At 44.6% G+C, this 21,990-nt stretch overlaps 1 protein-coding gene across 2 annotated transcripts in view; it reads left to right on the top strand.

The window, feature by feature from the left end:
* The first annotated feature begins 93 nt into the window (after window positions 1-93).
* The window catches only part of LRRK1 (leucine rich repeat kinase 1), a 79,859-nt gene continuing 57,962 nt past the window's right edge, over window positions 94-21,990 (top strand). For both annotated transcript variants that reach the window (XM_085308594.1, XM_085308593.1), the window contains exons 1-3: window positions 94-116; window positions 3,736-3,949; window positions 21,502-21,665. In XM_085308594.1, coding sequence (XP_085164720.1) covers window positions 3,883-3,949; window positions 21,502-21,665 — 231 coding nt within the window. In that variant the 5' untranslated portion in view covers window positions 94-116; window positions 3,736-3,882. The remainder of the gene's footprint in view (window positions 117-3,735; window positions 3,950-21,501; window positions 21,666-21,990) is intronic.

Genomic DNA, 21,990 nt, shown 5'->3' with positions numbered 1-21,990 from the left:
CGCGCTTCAGCCCCGCTCCCTTTTCCTTCCTCCCTCCGCCTCCCGCGCCGCAGAGCGAGGCGGCCGGCCGGCGCCGCCGCAGGAGGAGGAGGAGGCGGCGGCGGCGCAGGCAGGAGGTAGCGCGGCCGGCACCTGCCCCGCGCCGGGGCTGCGCTGAGGGGGGCGCGGGCTGCGCCGGGCGGGCTGCTGGCGGGGGGACGGATGGGGCGCACAAAAAGGGGTTTAAAAGCAGGAAAAAAGAAAAAAGCTGAAAGTTTAGAACTTTTTGAGGGCGGCTGAGGGGGCTGCTGCCGCTGCCGCCGGGGGGGGGGAGGGGGAACCGCTGCCCCGTCCCGGGAGCCGGCGGAGGCAAAGGAAATGCCCGAGGGGAGCCGTAAGGAAGAAAAACAAAACAAAACAAAATCTTACATTTATGTAAGGGCGGCGCGGCGCCACGCGGGGACGCGGCCGTTGGGGCCGTTTGTAACGCGCGCGGCGCTGCCGGCCCCGCGGCCTTCCTCCTCCTCTTCCTCCTCCTCCTCGTCCTCCTCCTCTCCTCATCCCCCTCTTCCCTCCCTGTCTCCGCGGATGATTTTTGCCTGGCAGCAAGAGCCAGGCAGAGCGGAGCGGGGCTTGGGCCCGCTGGCTTTAGCCGAGGGGAAGGAAGAGCCGGGATGGTCCGAAGGGCCGTGGGGAAGCCGGGTGGGAGCGCGGAGCTCGGGGCGCCTGGGCTCTGCTCTCCCTCCGCGCCTCGGCCGCGCGCGGGGACGGGAGCGGTGGTTTGCCGCCTCTCTGCAGCTTTTCCGCGCGGAGCTGCCCAAAGCCGCGATCTCCTGGACGGGCCCGGAGATTTGCATAGCTCTTCGGCGGGGAGGTCCCCGGCGAGGCGGCGGGCGCAGCTCCGCGGTTGGGGAGCTGCGACGCCCAGGCGTGCTTCGCCGTGCCTCCCTCGGGGGCCCGTCATCGAGCCCCCGGGCCGCGGGCACCTGCGACGGCGTCATCCACCTTCCTTGCRCGCCTAACGCGGCTCCTAATGCTAAGTGGGCTTCTCGAGAAAGAGTAGGTGGTTCGAGCAAAGAACTTGTTTCTGGAGAGCTCGCTTGAGTTGGGAGGTGACCTCGGGTAAGCTGGGGCACGTTCGGGTGCCTGAATATACCTGCAGCGAGTCTGGCTTGGCTGGAGGAGCGAAGAGGAAGATCTCAAGATGGTACAGGCATGGTTGGATGTGCTGAGGAGCACATGCTGGGGGCACTCCAAGAGCCAGCTTGGGTCCAGCTCTCCTTTTTCTGTTTCCTTTCGTGATGACCGTACCTGCAGAGCCACCCAGGTGGTCTGCGTGTCCCCCAGCACTGTGTGTCCCACCGGGGCCTGAGCTGCCCAGGCTCCTCGCCTGGATGGCCTGCAGTTGAGGGCGACGAGCCGAGGAATAACAGGAACCTCAACTGAGCTTTGGGAGGTGCTCCACAATGAACTTCTCTAGACATTAGCTAAAAGCTGTCAATAGTAGAGTTTAAGGAGAGAAACTGGGAATACGTGAATTGGGATGTATTCCTTCTTGGTCCCACTCCTTCGAAATGAGCTTCTGCCCAACCTGTAGGATCCCAAGTAGCACTCTTTCTCCAGGAGTCTTTTATCCCAAAATCAAACTAGAAGATGGTGTCTGCAAGTGTTACAGCTGAGCTTGTGTTGTTGGAAACTTTGGGTAAAAGCATTTTAAGGATTTCTTCTTTGTCTACGCAAAGGTAGTGAAATACAGAAATGCCTAGGCTGTACTCCTTATAGGGATGCATTGTGGCAATAATACATTTATGGTTAAGGCATTTAGTGTGCTAGTTGCAGTGAAAGGGAACTAATTATCAAAATCACTGTATCAGGCAGAGTGTCAGCCTGGGGAGTAAGCTGGGTAGAAATCCAGAAATTGGGAGTATTTTCAAACCTCTGTGGTACATACTGACTCCAGTCCAGTATTTCTCCCTCAACTGCTGCAAGTGTGCACAGCATGCCCCAGCTGTACCACGAGGGGATGCCACACAAAACCCCATGTCTGCCAAAAGGAGCTAGTCTGTTGGTCTTTGCATGGGGACGTATTCATTTTTACGGTAGCTGCTTAGTGCGTTTATAGTGAGGGTGCAGAGGTGACAACTGCTCAGCCCTGAGAACATTTCGTCCCTTGCAGTGTCTGTGTAAATGGCTAGGGCAACTTTTGGAGGGTGTGAGTGGCACGGTGGCAGTCCCTGCTGTGCTTGGAAGGGTTACAGCCCACCCTGGGAAGGAGGGAGGGATGCCCTGCTGCTGGCATGCTGCCTCACCAAGGAGGAGGTGTTTGCCTGGGAGGTCCATGTGAAAGTGCTTGCATGGAGACTGGTCCAGGTGTCCCAGCCTGCGTTGCTTTTTGCGGCACCCAAAGCATTTTTCCCACCTTTGAAAAGCACCAAAGAACCAAATCACAGCTGATGGCTTTCCCCCACCGCTGGCATGCAGGAGACAGGGCTGTGCCATGTGCTAGGTATGCAGTTTGGTTTTGGGACAGCACTGTTGGCCAGCACAGTGCAAGGGTCATCAGAACTGATTTTTTTGTACCTGCACCCAGAACTCGGATGCTCACCTAGAAACTATTGATGTAGCATTCGGGAATTTGGTAACATTGTCAGCTCCTTGTTAAATCCCTCTTTAATGAGGGGAGAGCAGGAGCCTGCCTGGAGAATGGTGATGGGTGTGTGTATTTTTATACACTCCTTGCTCTTTGATCCCAACCCAAGAGACCAGCCCTGTTCAGGCAGGGTTAGCGATATACTTGGGTCTTGTTAGCCAACGTGAGCCTGTGTGCTTGGCTGAATTAAAACCAGACTAACTCCAGTCAAAACTGCAGCATCACAGCAGCAGCCACGGGAAGGTCTAACTAGGACTAGAGGTGAGGGGCATCGTGTCATGTCTGAGAGGCCTTAACAGACTGAAACTGAAAGCAGAAAATGAAGGAACAGTGATGCCAGCTGGGCACACACTGCAAATTCACTCATAAACCCATAGTCTTAATCTCTGTGGAAGACTCATTAAAAGACAGAAAGTTACAGGTGTGCAGCTTAAAAGTGGTAAGAGCTTGGAAGTGCCGCAGGAGATTGGGCTCTTCAGTCTGCTGCTGCCTCTTATGCCAGGCCATTTAAGAGTAGGCAACCTTTAAGAGCACTCAAGAGGGCTCTGATTTGCCTCCGTGCCCATATTTGAAGCAGCCTGCTGTTTTTATAGTATTAGAGTTCTCTGAAATGACTGGGCAAAGGGGAAAGAAGCTTGCATGTTCTCTTAGCTCTGTTTTCTTTCTGTAGGGGATTATCTCAGTAACCATATCAGTGTTTTTCAGTTTTTCACGGTAGGGTCTTACAAGAGTCACAGTCAGCTTTGTGAATGGGAAAGATTTTGAGGTTGCTTTTAGGATTTTTTCCAGCTGCATTGCGTCGTTTCAGTGCTTTGAATTTACATTAGCTTGTGGAGCCCTGCCCACTCCCTCAAACCRGCAGCTTTGGCTGAGAAAAATTGGAAACGTTATCTTTCGTAGAGTGAAGACGTTGTTAGACTCCTATGTTAATTCATGTTATGCTCTTAACAAAGCTATTATATAACTAATTTTATTTATATTCTCATAAAATGATGCGTACATTTCTCCAAAGTAATATCTAGACAACTGTGCTCATAAGTACAGAGGAATAAGCCTCTTGCAATTTGTGTACTAGAAAGATTGATTTGTTGTTTATTTTTACACAGGGAAATGATGATTCTTCGGGATGGTGTTTACTAGCAGTGGCCCTGTTCTGCACTTACTTGACAGAGGTCATTCAGTTTTGACAACACTATTCAAGTTGAAGTGCTGCAGAAAGTTTGCTTGTTGAACCTTCACAACTACAACCCAGAATGTACTGGTGTGTGGGAACAGAGGAAGCTGCTGTGTGCAGAGCGAGCAACATGGATCAACAAAATGGTAAATGGAACAATTTCTTTTYTTTCCTGCTCACACTGGGAGCAGAAGTTTTTAAGGGAGTTTTTTTAGGTAGCTTCTCCTGTGTGTCAGTGAAATTTGAATATGTGAAAGGTCTTTGAAYGATCTGAGTTCTAATCTTTGAAAATCTATAAAAAGTAACAAGCAATTTTGCTTGTAAGGAGGATGATTTTGGACTATTCAAGAGGTAAGAATAGCACTCCTCTGAAAAACAATTTTCTCTGAAAATCAACAGAATTAGTCAGGATATGCATCACATCTCATCAGTTCCTAAATATATTTGACAAGATCCATACTTTTTCAGCATGTGAATGCAAATATGTTCCCAGCCACTGATACAGTSTGTATTCAGAGTACGAAAGCTGCTAAAATCAGAGCATAATTTCGCAGGCTGAACAGATACTAGCCTCCTCCAATTTTATTGTCAGCTTTGATAGAATGCCTTGCAGTGATTTATTGTTAGTATGGATTAGGAGGTCTGCATTTATATAATACTGCAAATCTGTAGATAGAAAGTCCTCTTTCAAAGGGATATATGCTTCAAGTTGTTTCCTGCTGATATATATATATATATTTTTTTTTTCTGAACAGCCAAATTATTTTTGGATGGTTGTTAGCACTGAAATCCTCAGCTCTTATGCACTCCTGAATTTTTCTGAGTCAAAACCCAGTTATGTCTCTGCATCAAGAAATCGCCTYCTGCTTATTGTATAACAGTATTCCCCCTCCTTGYAACACACAGTTCATCAGGAGGCAGYATCTGCGTTTTATGTGTGGGATGAAGGTGTGTTTGACGCTCTGTAGTGAGTAAGCAGGCTTCAGTGCAAGATAAATGTTTTTGCAGCCTTATTTTGGATTTTATCAGCAACTATGAAGCACAATCTGGTATTTTATTCAGAGGCCTTCTCATCTTACTCAAAGACATTTCTCATCAGCGTCACAGGGAGCTCTGGGAACTCTTTCCTTTCTCCGTATGTATTCTCCTTATTCTGTGATACTGATCTTTTGTTTTYTGCTTTTCTTAATTAGCATTTTATCTTTCTATAGTAGGCAGGAGCATTTGGCTATTAAGTATCTTTAAAATTGCTAAATTCTGTCTTCTGAGTTTTTTTCTGAAAGAAATTATCTCCACTTGAATRCTGAGCTATAAACTGTGAGAAGAATTTTGATCTGCATTAATGACTAGCAAATGTTAAGTGTAATAGGGATTTGACAAGTTTTTCTCAATGTTTAAAGATACAGAAAATAAAATAGTTCATAGATAAATAATGAGGTAAGAAAGAAAAAAGGTATGAAATCATATTTTCTACATCATGAGTTCGATTTTTCTTGTGAGGACTTTCTAACGTTTTTCTGTTACATATATATATTCAGTTACACCGGTTAACTGGAGGCATACAAAGCTTATTGGTATAAGCTTCTATACCTACATGCATGTGTTAGTTTTATATGATAAACAGTTCTGGAAGCCTGACAAAGTGGTTCGAGGAGAACTTAAGATCTAGTGCTACCCCAGTGGATTTGCTCTTTTTAAGCATACTGTACATATTTAAACTCATTYTGGTTTTGAGACTATTTGATTCCTGCCAGGAATAATTGTCATTAGCTAGTTAGTCCACTCCCAAAGTTAGCTGGTCCTTGCTCTGTGTTTGGATCCTGTTGCACAACTTGGCTGCGGGAATGCAGTGAGTCATTCAGCTGCTACATCTGACCCTATTTACACGCCGTTATTGATGGTCTAGATGCAGCCTCCTGCTTCCTTTCACTGGCCAGTGCAGTGCAGGAAGGATGTACACCTGTGCCTTGGTCACCTTCAATAGCCTTAAAATCTCCCGTCTTTTTATTACTGGCAGCTGTATGTTTGGCCAGATCTTCCATGTGGAGAACGTGCTTACAGCTCCCTAGCAAGCAAATGTAAAGTATGGCAGCAAGGGCTCACCTTCCTGCGCCTGCTCGCCGCTCCTCTGCTGCTTTGTTCATCTGCACTGGCTCTCAGCTGCATTGCAGCAGGGTGCCCACGCGCCCTGGGCGTGAGCAAGCTGCCGTGCAGCGGTGGGCCACTTGGAGCCCGCTGCAATGCTGCCAGCTCGACTCGCTGGTGCTGGCAGAGCATCCTGTGGCTCTGCTTCGAGTGTAGTTGGCATCTCCCTTGCTTCCTCAAACCCTGCTTCCCTGCACCCAGGTTTGTTCCCAGTACACTAATTAACAGAAGGAAATCTCGTTCCATGTGCAAAGCAGGCAGGGATACGGGGGAGGCTGCAGTCTGTCATGAAACAGGGTTATTTTAAACCTGGTTAAAGAGCTCTGCATAATATAATGGAGTTGACACAATATGATTCTTGTAGGAAATAAAATAGAAGGCTGAAGATATCACCATGTGAACATCTAGAACTTGATAGAGATAYGCCTCCTTTCTGGTGGTTGGTTAGTTTCTTTGAATCTTAGAAAATTTTACAGCTAGGAATTAATTCTCCTATGAGTTTCTAGGAGACAGTTCAGCAGAGATGTAGAAGAGCCATCGTTGTCTCCTGAAATGCAAGAATAGGGAGCTTTATCTCTCTTTTAATAAGAATTGTATTCAAAGTCCAAGAACGTTCGCGTGCCCATTGCTTGTGTCTGAGGTGGAATCGGTCTCTCTTTCAAATGCTTTCTCTCCTCCTAAGTCTAGAAATGAGTATTGAAAAGGTGTGTTGTATTGCAATGTATATAGTATTCCCTAATTCGGGACAAGATGCCAGCAATGGTTCTTTGAAATCTTATCGCAACTTCAGAGATATTACCTGAATKAACCTTTACAACTTCTGAGGCAAGTCTGCTGTAAGCTAGCCACTTCCAACTGTACAGAGAAGCAGAGATAGACATATACAGCGTGAGTGGAAAAGGATGCAGATATTGAAACTAGAGGGCAAAAGAGTAGCCACAGTGTAATGACCTGACCTGGCATTTGGAGCAGACTAGTGCAGCTTCAAAAGTGCCATGGGGACTCTGCAGCTTACAGGACTTTATTTTGCTGTGAAAGAAGCAGCCTATGACAGTGGTGACTCTGTGAGCGCATCGGCTGGGGCAGGGCTCGGGATGGACAAGCTGCTGCCTGCACCACCATTCTGTGAATCACAGTGGAGTTGCCGGGGTGAGCAATGCTGTAATCCCCCTTTTCCTGCAGGTGTGAAAGGGTCATTTTAACCACRGACACTGCTTGGGAGCCAGTGCCGTTTCTTATGGAACGTTTCACAAGTGATCAAGCGGTGACAGCTTTGCTTAGCTAATAGCAAGCAAGGTCACATTTGAAACTGCCTCTTTCAGGGGCACAGGGCTCGGAGCGTCCAGCGTCGCACCCYACTTGTGTGGAGGTGCTGCATTTGCAAACGTGGCCCAGGGCTTTAAGGGGAGGGCCCCGAACTTTCTCTGCTCCTGCCCTTGCTCTCTGTTTTGTGCTTACCTGGGAACCGAGACGTCCAGGCTGTCAGTCTGGCTACGTGTGAAATCCACTTAAAAGTCTACAGGAAGAACCTGACTCCTTTATGGGAGTGGAAGTAGACAGCCTGCTGCTGCTGGATGTGCCCGTAGATGGCCTCTAGATTAGATCCGTGCTGTTATTTCTTCCTATGTCTGTGTGATTGATTTTGTTGCCTTAAATGTGAAGGGCAGGAACTTGCTTTTGTTACTGTGAATATCTTTGCTTATAATTTTTTTTTTCTGCTAAAGAGAGCAGGAAGGGAAAATCAGTGTATGCATCACCMCTGCTGCAAACTGCTTGGTTTCTCATGAGAGCCTCATGTAAACCTTAAAATCTTTACATCAGTGTGTGCGTGAGGTTATAGGCAGCAGCTGAATCTTGGAGCACGTAGACTTACTCCCAGTCATGGCATGATGCACTGTGTAACACAGAAAGAGATGCTTGCACTCTCTGTCCTGCTTTTTTCCTGTCTGCACAGCGGAGGCGGTAGTATAATCTTGTGTCTGCCAAGACAGCATTGCTGTGCGGAGAGTAAAGGAGAACATCTGGAAAGCAGTTGGAGCACGTGTGATGCTGGAGACCTGCTAAGCCTGTTGGTTGCCTGAAGTGCTGCAGAATCAGCCTAAATGAGCCTTGAAGGTTTTCTGCTTTTCCTCCTGTGTGTTAATCTGAGAGTTAGTTTGAGTCCCAATAGCGAATTGAAACTATTCCTAAAACAAACAAACAAACAAACAAACAAAAAAAACAAATGGCAAGAAAAAGAGATATTTTATATGAATTAGTCTTAGTCTGTATGCCCTTCAGAAAGAGAAGGAGGAAATGCTAGGCAGGAATAGGAAGTACAGTAGCAAAGCAGTAATAGGTTTGTATTTTTAAACCTATTTAAATACAYGCTTTATACAGAAGTGGTGAAATCTCACATGAGGCCAAAAGCTAGYGCAGAAGGCCAATCTGCACCAGAAAATGCATGTGGTTGAGGCCATTCTCTGGTGCAGACTCCGTGGCATAGCTGCACGCTGCACCATCTCACTGAGCTGAGCCAAGATCTCTTAGAAAGGGCAAGGAATGGTGCAGCACGTAAAATTAGGTGCCTAGACAYTCTGAAGTGATTTTCAGAGTACAGATGCTGTGCACTGTTCTTCAGAACATATATACCCTTAGATGATRTTTCTTATGTTTCAAAATTCAGGCATGCGAAAGAACCATTTACTTTTGGAACCTGGTTCTTGTGCATGTGGGAAGTGATTCAGGAAGGGGYGTGCAAACAAGCTGAATTTGCTTGCCTGCATGATTGATAGGGCATGGGGGTGCTGCGCCCTGCTGGAGTCGAGGGAGTAAGGAGATGCGCTTAGGTCCTAGCCGTAAAGCCGGGAGTGCAGGAGCTAAGAAGGACCTGGAGGCCATGGGAGAAGGGGAGGTGGTGAGGAGAGCGTGCAGCAACTCTCAGAAAGAAATCAAATCCCAGTTCATTACTAGGAGACTGCTAATTGGGCAGGGAGTCAAACCTCAAACATAGTGTGATTTACAGCCAGTAATAAATCATTGATCTGTATCTTAGCTGTACTTGGATTTTTCTGCCAGTATACAGCTTTATTTTCCCCCCTAAAGGTTAAAATTATTGACTGTGTGTTACAGTAAAATGTAACTTGTGACAGCTGTTATCAAGAYGCCTAGAAAAAACAAAGATAAGGTGATAAGGGAAGTAAAGAAGATCCTTTGCACTTAGAACTGTGTACAAAGACTTCTTGGCTACTCTACTGCTCTGATTTTGGAGTTGTTCTCAGCGGTGAGGGCTGACATTGGTCACAGCCAGAGCAGTGTCCTCAGCTTCAGTGGGAAAAAGCAATTGATGGTGTTCACACGGACGCAACCTTTACTAGGCCTCTAATTGATTTATCATTTTGTCAGTGATGTTACRGATTTTTTTTAATGCAAATATAAAATGGGCTATGAATTCATTTTTCATCCTCTCCAAGGCCTCAGGGGGCCTTATCTGAAACCTGTTAAAGCCTTTGCACTGCTATGACAGGCTTTGGACCTGGTCTTTGGGGAGCGTTAGGACATTAAGTCTGCGGTTTGCTTGTTTTTCATTTCTCAAATCGATAGAGGCTGCTGGGGCTCTGTTTTGCAGAAGGCAGCTAACTCGGAGGAAGTGTTTGCATTGCAGATGAGGGGTGGGGTGCGTTTTTAAGCCATCCATCTGTCAGCCTGCTATATAGGTGAAGCCTGTCCCTTAATAGGTTCCATCTTGGGTTTACATCGCATTAGGCTGATATTAGTTCCTTTCCTGAAGCAGTCTGTGCGTTCATTAATGGGTCAGCAATTGCTGGTTTGCGTGATTATGTATAACCTCAGCAGCAGCTTGTAGATATTTATATCGGGTACTCATAGTTTCATAACAAAAGTGTGTCCATACTTGGAGTCTGTGTGTCACTATCTTAAAGGGAGGACTGATTGATTTAGTAATATTTTGGAGGTTATACTGCAGTTCTTGCAAATACCTAAGCCCTCTCAAGATGATAATTAGCCACCCCATACATGTCTGAAGGGTTAGTGAAATCCCGTGATGTTTCTATCTGCTGCTCTGGGCTGACAGGCAGGTTGATGCAGTGCCACCCAAGGGYGATGGGAAGGGGTCAGTTGGCTACCACAGGGCTGATGAAAGGAGCAGGGAGCTGGGAGTTGGAGGAGCAACTTAATTTAATTCCTAATAGTCAATATGCAGCTTGCAAGTGTAAAGGTTCACATTTCAGATATGACTGGGGAAAACTCGATCCCAGGCTGTCCACAGCGCCTTTGCTGTGCAGAGCTGAAAATCATGGAAAAATTATAAACCAAAGCAGTGATTCAAGCAAGAGGTCTGGATAAATTTAGCTCAAATATTCTTGGTATGTTTGTGGTCACTGTGGAAATTACATCACTGCTTGTTTTAGTGATCAGAATATCGCTTGGAAACTGCCCTGGCTATCCGGAAAAGAGCTCAGAAGGAAAACTTTTAAAAGCATACATGTCTGGAATAACTTCTGCATTTAGGTGGTTTGAGAGTTTTTTCTTTTTTTTAATTCCCATCTTTTATTCATATCTGCAAGTTATTGCTGCTTTATTGAAAAGCTGCAAGGTTTGGAGCTGATACACTCTGCAGTGTGATTATCCAGCTCATATTAAATTCTGTCTAGTGAGTAAGATTCAAGAAGAGTGCTGGTAATTGCTTAAGACAAGACCTCCTCCAGAATCTGCCTGCCCATCTTTGTCTTGCACATCAAAGAGCCTTTGAAAAAGCTTTTATTTTTGCATCAAACAGGAACATTCTTTTTTTAAAAGTAATGAACAGGATCCCTTCTCAGATCTTGAATTTAGCTTTTTTTTTTTTTTTCTTTATAAAAAAAAACACTAGATATAACAGGGAATCTAACTTACTTAAGTATTGACTAGTGCAGAGTGAAGGTGCTGATGCTTTTGTTCAATACTTGTTTGTTGCAGGGTTTTATTTTTTAAAAAAAAAAAAAAAAAAAAAGTCTGGCTCCTTAAGTCAGCTTGTAATAGTAGTTGCAATTCTCCACAGTCTTGCACCTGGGACCTTTTACACCTTATCAGGATGGGAATAAAACCTATGAAATCAAAATCCTTCATTGTTGTGCATGGAGGATAGTAATTTGTACAGACTGGATCAGATTTTCAGGTGCACTGGGTTTGAATTCATCATACATTGTTGGTAAAAGGATGAAAATGCTTTTTCTGATGTTGTCCTCTGTAGTTCAGAGCAGCTACATAAGAAAACCTACAGGCTGCAGCTGGTTCACGGCACATGCCTTGATCTGAACATAGCATCCTTCAAGGCAGAAGCCTTGTCCCTTGAAATCGGTGCTGACTTACCCAGAATTTGGGAAGATTAGGGGAGTTTTTTCCCCATTCCCTCTCTCTGCAAGCACGAGCACTTCTGCCACTTGTAGATTTTATCACAGGCTGTGGAAGAATTTTGGATTTTTATTGTAGCTCGCATTAAACCTTTGGCAGCACATCGCTTCACAGGCTGACTCAGGCCCAGCGCTGCCTGCCTTGGCCACAGCAGAGGCCTTTTTATGGTGCTTTCTTCTGTTCCAAAAACAGCTGCTAAGGTAATCTTCCCTCTATGATACTGTTTCCTGGAAACCTGCATCTCCGGGGGTCCGCTCCTGCTCACCTGGAAGCTAGTGGAAATACTTGCATGGAGCTCACTAGGAGCTGGATCCAAGCCTCTGTTTCTACACTTCTTTTTTTTCTTTTAAATTTTCCAGAGCATCACTTTCACACCTTTTCCCTGCTGCTCTTCCCAGCTCTGTGCTCCCTGGACACCGCTGCTACGAAGTGGCCTGTGCAATTCCCTTGATGCCAGCCGTAGCCCATATCCTCGCTGTATTTTCTTTCACTCTGTGTGCAGCACTTACAGATACACTAATCTAGAGCTGTTACCATCTTGGTGATAAATAAGAACCGTGAGTAACCAGGAGGGGTCGGAGCCCTGCTGTCGCCCTCCCAGACCTTACGCCAGACCTGTTTGAAATGAGCTGGCTTGTCCGCTCCTGGTGCGCTTTCAGGAAGACTGTTTCAGAGCCTCAYTTCTCCAAAGTTTTAAACTCTCCTCTAATTGGTGGCTGAAATGTGTTCATGCTCTGCTCATAAATAGCTCTTGTTCCTCCCTGATGTCTCCCTCTGGAGGTATTTAAAAGCAGTAGTCCCATCCTATCCAGCCTTGATTTTACCGGGCTAAACAAGCCAAGCGCTTTTCAGCTGCRCTGCTGTAATTAGATGCTCATTTCTTTGAGTCATTTTCTCCATCCGCTCCAGATTCTCTTAAGCTTCCTTGAACGTAATAAATCAGAGTTACCCGAGGTATTTAAAATGTCTTTTCTGTCATCTCCGACCAGTCTTTCTGACCCTCCAATATCTTCATATATCCAGGATCTGTGAGACACCTGCGGAGACCTCAGGCCTTTCCTCCCCTCACACACACACACAGCTTCACCTGCGATTCCTCCAGACTCAGCCACTCGCAGCGAGGGGCATAAATCTCTGCTGCTGTCTGAAGTCAGCTTTAAATCCGTGTCTAAAGAGGAAGCAGTGTAAGGGGGATGACCGTGACTTGGTGCTTTGCCTGTGTGAATAGTGAATATCTCATTTTTGAGAAGAAAATTGAGCAAATGATTTGTTTGAAAGAAAAGTATGGAAATTTTCCTCTTCTGGTGAAAGCCTGAACATTAAGGAAACTGAGAAGTTTCAAAAGAAACAAAATTATCATCCACAAAAATTTATTTTATGAAGTTTCAAATGGAAATCCAATCTTGGTTTGGATTTCATGGTTGAAGTACTTGGTTCAGCTGGACAGGAATGGTTTCACTAGAGACACCTTCCGCGATTTACTAGTTCTGTCTTTCCAACCATGCCTGGAAAGGGAGATGAAAAAAATTCAAAAGTGTAACCGTACTTGTGTGTACTTAATGTATATCTTCCAATTTAAAAATTGGAAAGCAAGAGTGGCATAGCTGGCCTTGCATACAAAAGCATATTTCTGAGTGATTCAAGCTGTAGGATTGGAACCAAATCACTGATGCCAAAAGGCAAAAATAGAAACTTTCACTTAGAGCTGAGTCATTTGTATTTTCAGTACGGCAGTTGGCTCTCTGGCCATTTGCAGCTCTCTTTTTCCTAAATCTCTGCCCCTCAGGAGTGGACCGTGTTGTGAGCAGCAATGCTTTGAGCGCTCTGAAGTTGGAGAGGACATGTGTGCAAGGAGCTGAACCATCACCCTAACCGCTGAGGGCCCAGTGCCGTTCAGCAAAATACCAAGCTTCCCTACTTTTTTTCTTGCTTGCCACGTTGTTATCCTGTACCACGGCCCACGCTTCCTCTCACGATTTTCCCAGAACTGCTGCAAAGCAGCTCCGACTCCTCCAGCGTGTGCACATCCACCTCAACTTCTGCCTTGCTTTCCGCAGCCCGCTTCCCCTCTGTGCGGAGGGCAGGGAGGCCGAGCGGGACCCGTCCGTCCCGGCGGCAGACGAGTGACCGTGCCAAGACGTCGAGGGCGGCGGGGTTAGCAAAAGGACGCCGGCGCTTGTGCGGCATCCAGCTGCTCTGCGTCCAGCGTGAAGGAGAGGAAGGAGGAGGAGGAGGTCGTCAGTGCGGGAGGAAGGGATATGTGGCTGCGCGCTGATGGGTGGCCTCTGCACYGAGCCTTCGGTGAAGATCATAGTCCTGGTGCCCCGGTGCCCTTCCAGGAGGGACTGCCCCATGCGTGGAAGTGATGAGCGTGAGGGAAAGGGCCCGCTCAGGGCTTTAAGGTTGATAGCGCTCATTCCTTGCTCTTGTGTAGCTACAGGACTATTGTTGTTTTTATTGTTATTATACGTTAGGGACTTGAAGCTACCTTGCGTTTCCCAGCATGATTTGCACGTGGCAGCTCTGCTGTGGTGACAGTTGTTTTCCGGTGTACGTTTCTTTGTGCTGCAAATTCATTGCTGTGCAATAATGTTGTGCATCTCCTTTTTGTACTTCAGCAAAGTAGGAAGAGCAATTTTGAACTTCTTGGACAAAGCGACTGGTTCCAGAGTCCCCGGGGCCTGGGACTGTGCGCAAACACAGGAGCCCGCTCCGACCTGGCAGAGCTTTTCTACCCTGGCTCAGCACTGACCGGGRCAGACCGAGGCTTATTGTATAAACATAGAGCTTAACCTAAAGCTTTCTAACATAGCTGTTTTTCATAATTCACTCTGAGAGCCCCTCAGAAAGACAGGAGCCCAGAGCATTTTTCCATCCGAGACTTAATTTTTTCCTTTCCGATTTGCGTTAGTAAATGCTTTTTCCTTGCAGGTCAAGTGTATTTCTAAATAGAATATTTCCAGTGGTTCTGGCGATCRTTGGTCACTTTGCATTGCTGTACCTAAAATTGTCTGCTTGCCCCTGACARAATCCTTAGCGCTTGCTGGAAAATGTTCAGTTCAGAGCAGGATTTATTGTGCATGGTACCAGCACATAAACAATTTAAAAATAATACCAGATTATGCAACAACAGTGAAAAAGATCCCTTCAGTACTGAATTTTTGTCTGCAAAGCATTCTTCTGTGTTTCATATTTGGTCTTTTGAAAGGTTGTGTTCCCTTTCAGGGGCAGTGAGCATTGATTAACAGCTATATTGTAAATCTGGGCTTAATTCATACGAAATACCTCATCTTTTCTACTGGCACAGCAAGCAGATCTCGGTGTAGAGCTGTTCCTTTAATTAGTTTAAATAATGAATGTTTAGATGAAATTGAGCCACGTAAAACAGTCAGAAAAAGTGTGTCTGTGGAGGTTTCCCTCTTTGTCCTGAGAAAATGGCGTGTCTAACCAGTTGGGAAGAAGTATTAATCCTTGCAAGGGAGACGTGGCCCAGTTCTGTCTCGGCCTTTCCAGCAGGGACGCTGRATTTCCCAGAAAAACCAGCTTGTTGTCTTACAGTTGCATTTACTGTGGCTTTCCCTCTCCTTCTCCTGGTGGAGACTTTTTCAAGTTGCTTGAATCCCAGCGTTTTACACCAGAATCAATTGGACCAAGGGTATTTTGCCTAAATCTTGGGAACAAGATGAAATGGGTGACAGGGTTTTTGCTGTGGGACCCTCCTTGGTGTGGGGGACAGAGGCAAGCGGAGGAGCAACCTCCTTCCTGGGGCCACAGYGAAGCAGCAAGTCCTGGGCTGTGGCTGCATCTTTTAAGTAATGAAAGAATGAAATGAATGAAATATTCTTAAACAACAAATAAAACCCTGCTTTGAGGTTTAGAGAAGGAACATTGAATGTGTCTTTGTTTCATAAAGCATTCTGATTGATTTAGGCTAATTTAAAATTTTATATGCTTTTATGTTAAAGAAGGCTGAGAATTTGTTTTTTCTGCCTGGTCTGGGATGGGACATGTTTATGAGTATCTCAGAGGTTTCCATGGGATAGAAAAATCTTCCTTACCCAGTCTAATTGGAAAGTGCAATATAGGACAGATGACATCTTCCTTTGAAACCACTGGAGGTTTCYTGCTGGCTGCTACTCAGTGTATTAATTTGAAGTTTTTCAAAACACCGGAAGATGTGTGTGTCTGGTACAGAGATGCCATGTGCCTCAGAACTAGCCTGGCTTTCCATTAATTTTGCAAACCTGCTTGCCATTGCCCCCTTAGGGTAATACTGAAAAATGTTCAGCGACTCTTGTGAATTTTTAAGCATTTGGGGGATTGGCTTAAAATATTCAGCACATTTTAAACCTCATCTCTGTCCCTTTTTGCATCTGCTCTGTGGCAGCAAACAGAAGTCAAAATGACAAAAAAATTAATCTGGGGAAGGTTAGCAGTAGCCATCTGGTGCTGTTGAGGAATTAATGCCTGAGCCCCCCACCCCCACCCCCTGGGAGAGGCAGCCTCCCTGCCTGCCTGTCCCCGGATCCTCGCTAGACCAGAGGCTTGGATTTCACTCTAATGCAACATGGAGATGAAAATAACTGTCAAGGGTAAAATGTAGTAGGTAATTCAAACAGAGAAACCGCCAGCCAGAAGACRTTGCATCCAGTGGCCACTGTCAGAGCTTCTTGAGAGCGGTTTGTGCCGGAGCAGAGGTGGGCGGCCGGCAGTCCAAGGAATTAACAGCTTTATTGAGCATCACTGCCCGGGAGGCTGTGTTAAAGTCATCATCTTGATTTGCTCCCGTCTCTGGAAATACCTGCACAAACTATGAAAAGGTCAGTAGCAGTTTTAAAGTTGCTATTGTAATGCTGTTTTGAAGTAGGCTAGCTCCCTACCCTGTTTTATCCTGCGTTAAACATCTCATTTATATTTTTTGTGATAAATAAGAATGTTCTAGTATTGTAGTTAGTTACCAAAGAACTTTTGCCTTATCAAAGGGAATTAATGTAGCACCTACAAACTCTGAGAGGTTATCTGTCAAAGAATGCAGTGATTTGGGACATAAAGATGATAATCATCTCTGTAGTGTGCTATTTTGTTATGCTGCTGTGTGCCGATAGTTTGCTGGCTCACAGCATTTACCTGCAAACTCTCACCTTTTTACTGTTGGAGAGATACTGTCAATTTAGAAACTTTAGATTTTAAACAGTTTCTTCACCGGTCCTATTAACAGGGCCTGAGAATGGGTATAACGTAACACCGATACCCTCATGAGATCCTTTATTACTACAAAAAAAAAAAAAAAAAAAAAAAAAAAAAAAAAAAAAAAAAAAAAAAAAAAAAAAAAAAAAAAAAGAGAGAGAGAGAGAAAGAAAGATCTATTTTTGTTTTGTTTCTTTCAGCTAAGATGGCACAATCCGTTTTGCTTTTCAGATTGATACTGCTGTAATTGTTGAATGGCAATAAAATAACGTTTCTTTTTTAATTAATAACCACTGTTACCATTGGAATATTTTTTAAAAGAAAATTAGTCTTGGTCTTAGCATTTGTAAAAGGCTGTTACTGCACAACCAACCTTAAAGCTACTCCATAAGACATTGAAATTAGGAGTGGAAAATATTTCCAAAGTGAGTTCCTTTCAATACAAACTGTTGAGTGGTGTAAGGAATAGAAGAAGAATGTACTTTCAATGTCAACAAATGCCTGCTGTTTTCCTGTCTTCAAAACTAGCATTTAGTTTGGTGTTACAGTCATTAGTAGAAAGAGACGATTGCAGAGCATCAAGCAAAGAAAAGGTACAGTGGGTCTACAAAGAAACTAAACAGAGAAGCTGCAGAGATAGAGGATTGAGTGGTAAGGAGTAAGCCCTGTGGCCTTATTTTCATCAGCATTCAAATACATGTTAGAGGAATGAACCCAGACCATGTCACGTCTGTTCAAATAGACTTAATTTATCTGCTTTCCTTCTGCAACCTTAGAAGTAAAGAGGGGGCTGACTTCGGGCAGTGGTTTTAGAGGCCTGCGCAGGAATTCTGTCTCTGATCATTGTGCAATAAAGCAAAAGCTAGAAGAAATCACAAAAGGGCTGTAAGAGCTTCTGGAGTTTCACATTGCCTTTTGTTATAGGAATACCCAAGAAGTACTGATAGCATATCATAACTTGTTGTATGTTAACAAAGACCTTATTGAGCAAAGTGCAGAAGCCAGAGCCTAAATCTATGTTATCCAAGATTTAAAAACACTTTGTTACACCCAGGCTTAAATGCTCAGCATGTTGCATGATCAAGTCCAAAAACAGAGGTTCGTTTCAGTCATTCAGCTTCAGTTATTGCTCTCACACTGTGTTAATAAAGGCTGTTTGCATCTTAGATGACCCTGTTAACTGAAAGCCATGAAGTTTTCAGGTAAAGAAAGAATAGGAAACATGTAGGGTTAAAGCCGTAGGCAGAATCTTCCGGGATTTCAGCCCAGTTTTCTGCTAAAATCTGCTTATGCATATACTGGCAAAATTGTATCTCTGCCTACATGAATGCCAGTACTGATGATAGTTCAGTCATGACTCTTGTAGAAATAAAACAAATTTTAACCTATACGGTGTAATTTTTCTCCTTTTTTTGGCCTTTTGGTCGGTATAAGTAAGTTAAGCTTATAAAATACATTTGACTTCTTATTTTCATTTGTGTATCAGAAGTCAATATATCATTTCATAAGTCACCAGAAAGTCTCCTGTGAATTGGGTAATTCAGTTCACCAGGTGCTTAGCTTTGCAACGATGGCTTCTGTGTTTTTTGGAAACTGGGCAATGGATGGCCCGTTTTCCACTCTCACTTTGAAAACTCAAGTTAGTTTTGACAGAACCACACGGGTGCAGCTGTTGGTCGAGGGCAAGCTTTTCATTACTCTGTGACTCATCAGTTTTACTCTTTTGGGAATTGTAAGTTAGTTCACTTGGAAGGTCTTTAGCTGCTGAAGATCTTTAGTAGCTTTTCTTCTCAGATCATCTTAGGCAAGAGGTCAATTTGCTCTGAAGAGTACAATCACAGAATGAAATTCTGATGACAGTTACATAATGACTTTGAATGATGAGCAGCATTATTTTTCTGCCACAGATACTTAAGTATAAGTACATCAATTTCAAATGCCAGAATTGTTCAGATTGCCTAGATTCAATAAAGCTTTTATTGACTTCTGCTTAATGGATGTTCAGACGTAGCCTAACTAGTCAGTTTTGATCAGATCAATAAAAAGTTCTTAAGTACGTAAGACTAAAATGGAGTTTAGGAACCAAAATTAAGGTCCTGAAAACTTTGACTAAACTGCCAACTAAGTTTGGGAGCATATTAACTCCATGAAACCAATTAATTTGTGACTGTCCAGGACCCGGAGTGCCCAGAAGTCTGCACCTAATGCATGTAAACAGACCRTGACGGCTGATGCCCAGCCCATGTTCTCCAAACAGCACTTGTAACGATGCCGTTATGCCAGAGAGGATTTAAGTTTTCAGAGGGGGACAAAAGGAGCATGGAAGAGGAAGCATGACACATTAGCCAAGCGATTTCATGAAGCAGTCATTGGGTAAAACACAGAAGCAGTCTTGGGGTTAGAGCCTAGTTTGCCAAGTTCCTCCTTCCCTCAGTTATAATGTTGTGGTCCTTCTCATGCTCCCTGGCCTAGATGATTTGATGGTCCCTGTTGGGCAGTTTCAGGAGGAGAGGTGGAAAATGGTGGTATATGGAGTAGTCTGACCTGTAGGAAGTTCAAGAGGTTGGTTGGAGACCTCTCTAGCAGAAGAGGAAGTATCACTGGGATCTCCCAGATCATCAGTGAGCCTCTGCCAYGAGCTGCTTGTATCTTCACCTCCCTTGGCCGTGATTCAAAAAGAATGAATGATAGCCCAGCTCAGCTCGTGGCAGAAAGGATGTACCTGTACMCTTGGTTGGGGTTCCAGATGTAGATCTTGAGTTATAGTCCCTACAATCAGGAATTGGGGCTGGAAGGATGTTAAACTTGACCCTACTCTCATCRTTTCTTCAGTGACTAGCTTAAAGCTGCTATGCTCTGGTGGCCCTGATTTGAAGGGCTTCCTGCTCAGCTGTCCAGCTGTGTTGGATCATCCAGCGTGAGGCATTTTCTCCTCCAAGGGGAATTCCAGTGCTTCTCTCTAGGTCAGGATTTCATCACAGGGCGCTGAGCACAGGACRGCTGCATGCTCCAGGAACTGGACCGTCTACTTTGATCTGTACTTATGATTGTATTTAGACCTATACTGAATTGTTTAGATTGGAGAACCATTTTGCTTAAAAATTATCTCCCTTTAAACAGTTAGTGCTTAGGAATAATTTGCATTTCCTTCCTTAGGTGTCCATAAAAACAATTAAAGCRTATGCAGTATTCAGAGAGGTCTATTACAGGTGGGTGGTCTGCTGTAAAGGCCTCGAACAAATGCTGTATAAGTTTTCTGGTATGTGCTCCAGAAAAATAGAGAATTAGGAGGAAAATCTAATGCAATGAAAACATGGCACCTAGCATGAGTGCTGAGATGCTGTTCTTTGTGCTRTAATATAACATCGCGTTCATTTGCCTTGGTTTCTGCTGTTTGTCCTTCACACATTCTGCATCATCCGAGAAAGGTTATTGATGCCTGCACATTTTTAATGGCATRAATCTCTGGAGTCGTCTCTGATGTCTGAGTGGTTTGAGCTTCATTTAAATAATTGATGAGAAGTGTTAGTCAGAAGGTACTGGTGATTCAGACTGCATTATTCAAAGATATTTACTGACAGTTATAGATTGGTCCAAATTTACTTCTTTTTCCAGGCTGCATTAAACTAAGCCCTCCATGACATACGTGTCTATTTAAAAAACCTTTGCTAACTCATGTGAAAATCTGTGGGCTTTACAGGTTTTCTTTAACCAATTGCAGAAAAGCAGTAACAATTAATAATACTTTAATAGGAAAAAGTGACTGTAAAATGGTCTGTCTTTAAGTGGAAAGTGCTTCTATTGGTTTTCTGTGTCTCGCCTATCGTTCTTTTGTGTTTTTTAATGAAGGCAGCTTGATGCCTTGCTCCCCAGCTTTCAGGGGCCTTGCGATGATGGGGCATGTGAGATGCACAGAGCTGGAGACTCATGACCCCAGCTAGACTGCAACCTCAGTGTTCAGCAGAGGACAGGGAAATGGAGGGGGAGCATTCAGGCTGGCTGAGCCCAGCATCGGTGCCACAACCAGGAATGGACCTGAGCATCTTCCTCGCAGTTCGGTGGCTTTCCTGCCAAAGCACACAGCTTTCACCACCTCTTAGTTGGGATCTGTGTATGTGACTTTTTGTTAGCCTCAGTAGAGCATCTTCTTTGATGGTCTGCAGCTTTTCATCTTTAAACTTGTTGGTAGTGTATCTGGGGCAGCCTCAGACAAAATAGACCTAGCATCCACCTGGCACTCCGGTGGCTGAAATACAAGAGCAGAGATTTTGAGAGATACACAGTTCCTCTAAAATGTAAAAGCTTACATGGCTTCTAACAGTGTTAAAAAAAAATCTCCTTTTGCTCTGTTTTGCCATCTAGAAAATAGAGTGTAATAATTCTCKTTCCTTTCACATTCATTAAGGTGTATAAAGCTGTAGTTGCAAGTGCTGGAGAAGTACAGTGGGGTGTTATCAGGCTCTTGGCACAAGATGAATGAAGTGCGACTGATGTAAGGCTAATAACATCAGAATTGCTTTGCAGGCCCTGCAGACTCCTTGCTTCTTTAGAAGTACTGTAGGTGCCAGTCTCGTGTAAGTATTTCCCTTCTTAAGTTCCTGCACCAGGAACCGAGTGTGTCGGGCTGCAGCAGCACGTACATGTCTGTGTGAGCTTTCACACCTTCCTTTGGAAACCACCTCTGGGAGCAATTGAGGAAGTCACTGTCCCTTTTAGTTTCATGTCCCTGTTGGAAAGTTCTTTAATATCCTTTAACATGACTTTCTCTCATCAGACAGTTTAGGTGTTGGGTTTTCTTTCTCCTCTCCTTTTTAATTATATGCAGTAAATAGTCCACTGAAAATAATCTGCCTCCTGTGTTTGACTGTGTTTTTTTTTTTTTTTTTTTTTTTTGCCAGATTGCATTGGTGTTACAATGTACATGAATAATAAATAGGTACTTCTTCCCGACCCCTCTTTTCCTCTTTTACTGCAGGATCTGTGGACATGGGTGGCAAGCAGTCCACAGTCGGTGAAGTCTCCATACTTCAGACACCCGTGACAGAAAGCATTCAGGCTGCTTACAAAACTGGAGACTGCAGTAAGGCCCAAGAGTTGATTAAGCTGTCATGTGAGGAGACTACATTGCAAGTGGAGAAGGTAGAGTGGAGTTACTCTTTCCCAAATTTTATTAAGAAAGAACCCTTCCATTCCAAGCTGCTGCCTTGCATCGTTCCTCATGCAGACAGCGTGTACCTACTGTGCTGGTGCTGCAGGGTGCCAGGCAGGACTTGCTTGGGCACTTCAAGAGCATACGCTTAGGGACAGAGTTTCCTCTTGAAAGTACAGGTCAGAAAGATAAGACAGACTTCAGGGAGAGTATGCTTAGGCACAGAGGGATTAAACAACATGTTGAGGTCAGTCACAGCATCAGGAGCGGAGCCACAGGACAAAAATCYTATCGACGTTAAAGTGGGTGATAAAA

This window comes from Rhea americana, unplaced genomic scaffold, assembly GCF_003343005.1.
Source record: "Rhea americana isolate MKP2758 unplaced genomic scaffold, rheAme1 scaffold_28, whole genome shotgun sequence".
Lineage (NCBI taxonomy): Eukaryota > Metazoa > Chordata > Aves > Rheiformes > Rheidae > Rhea > Rhea americana.
Note: the sequence above shows the minus strand (reverse complement) of the source record. Positions and strands in the feature narration are given on the sequence as shown.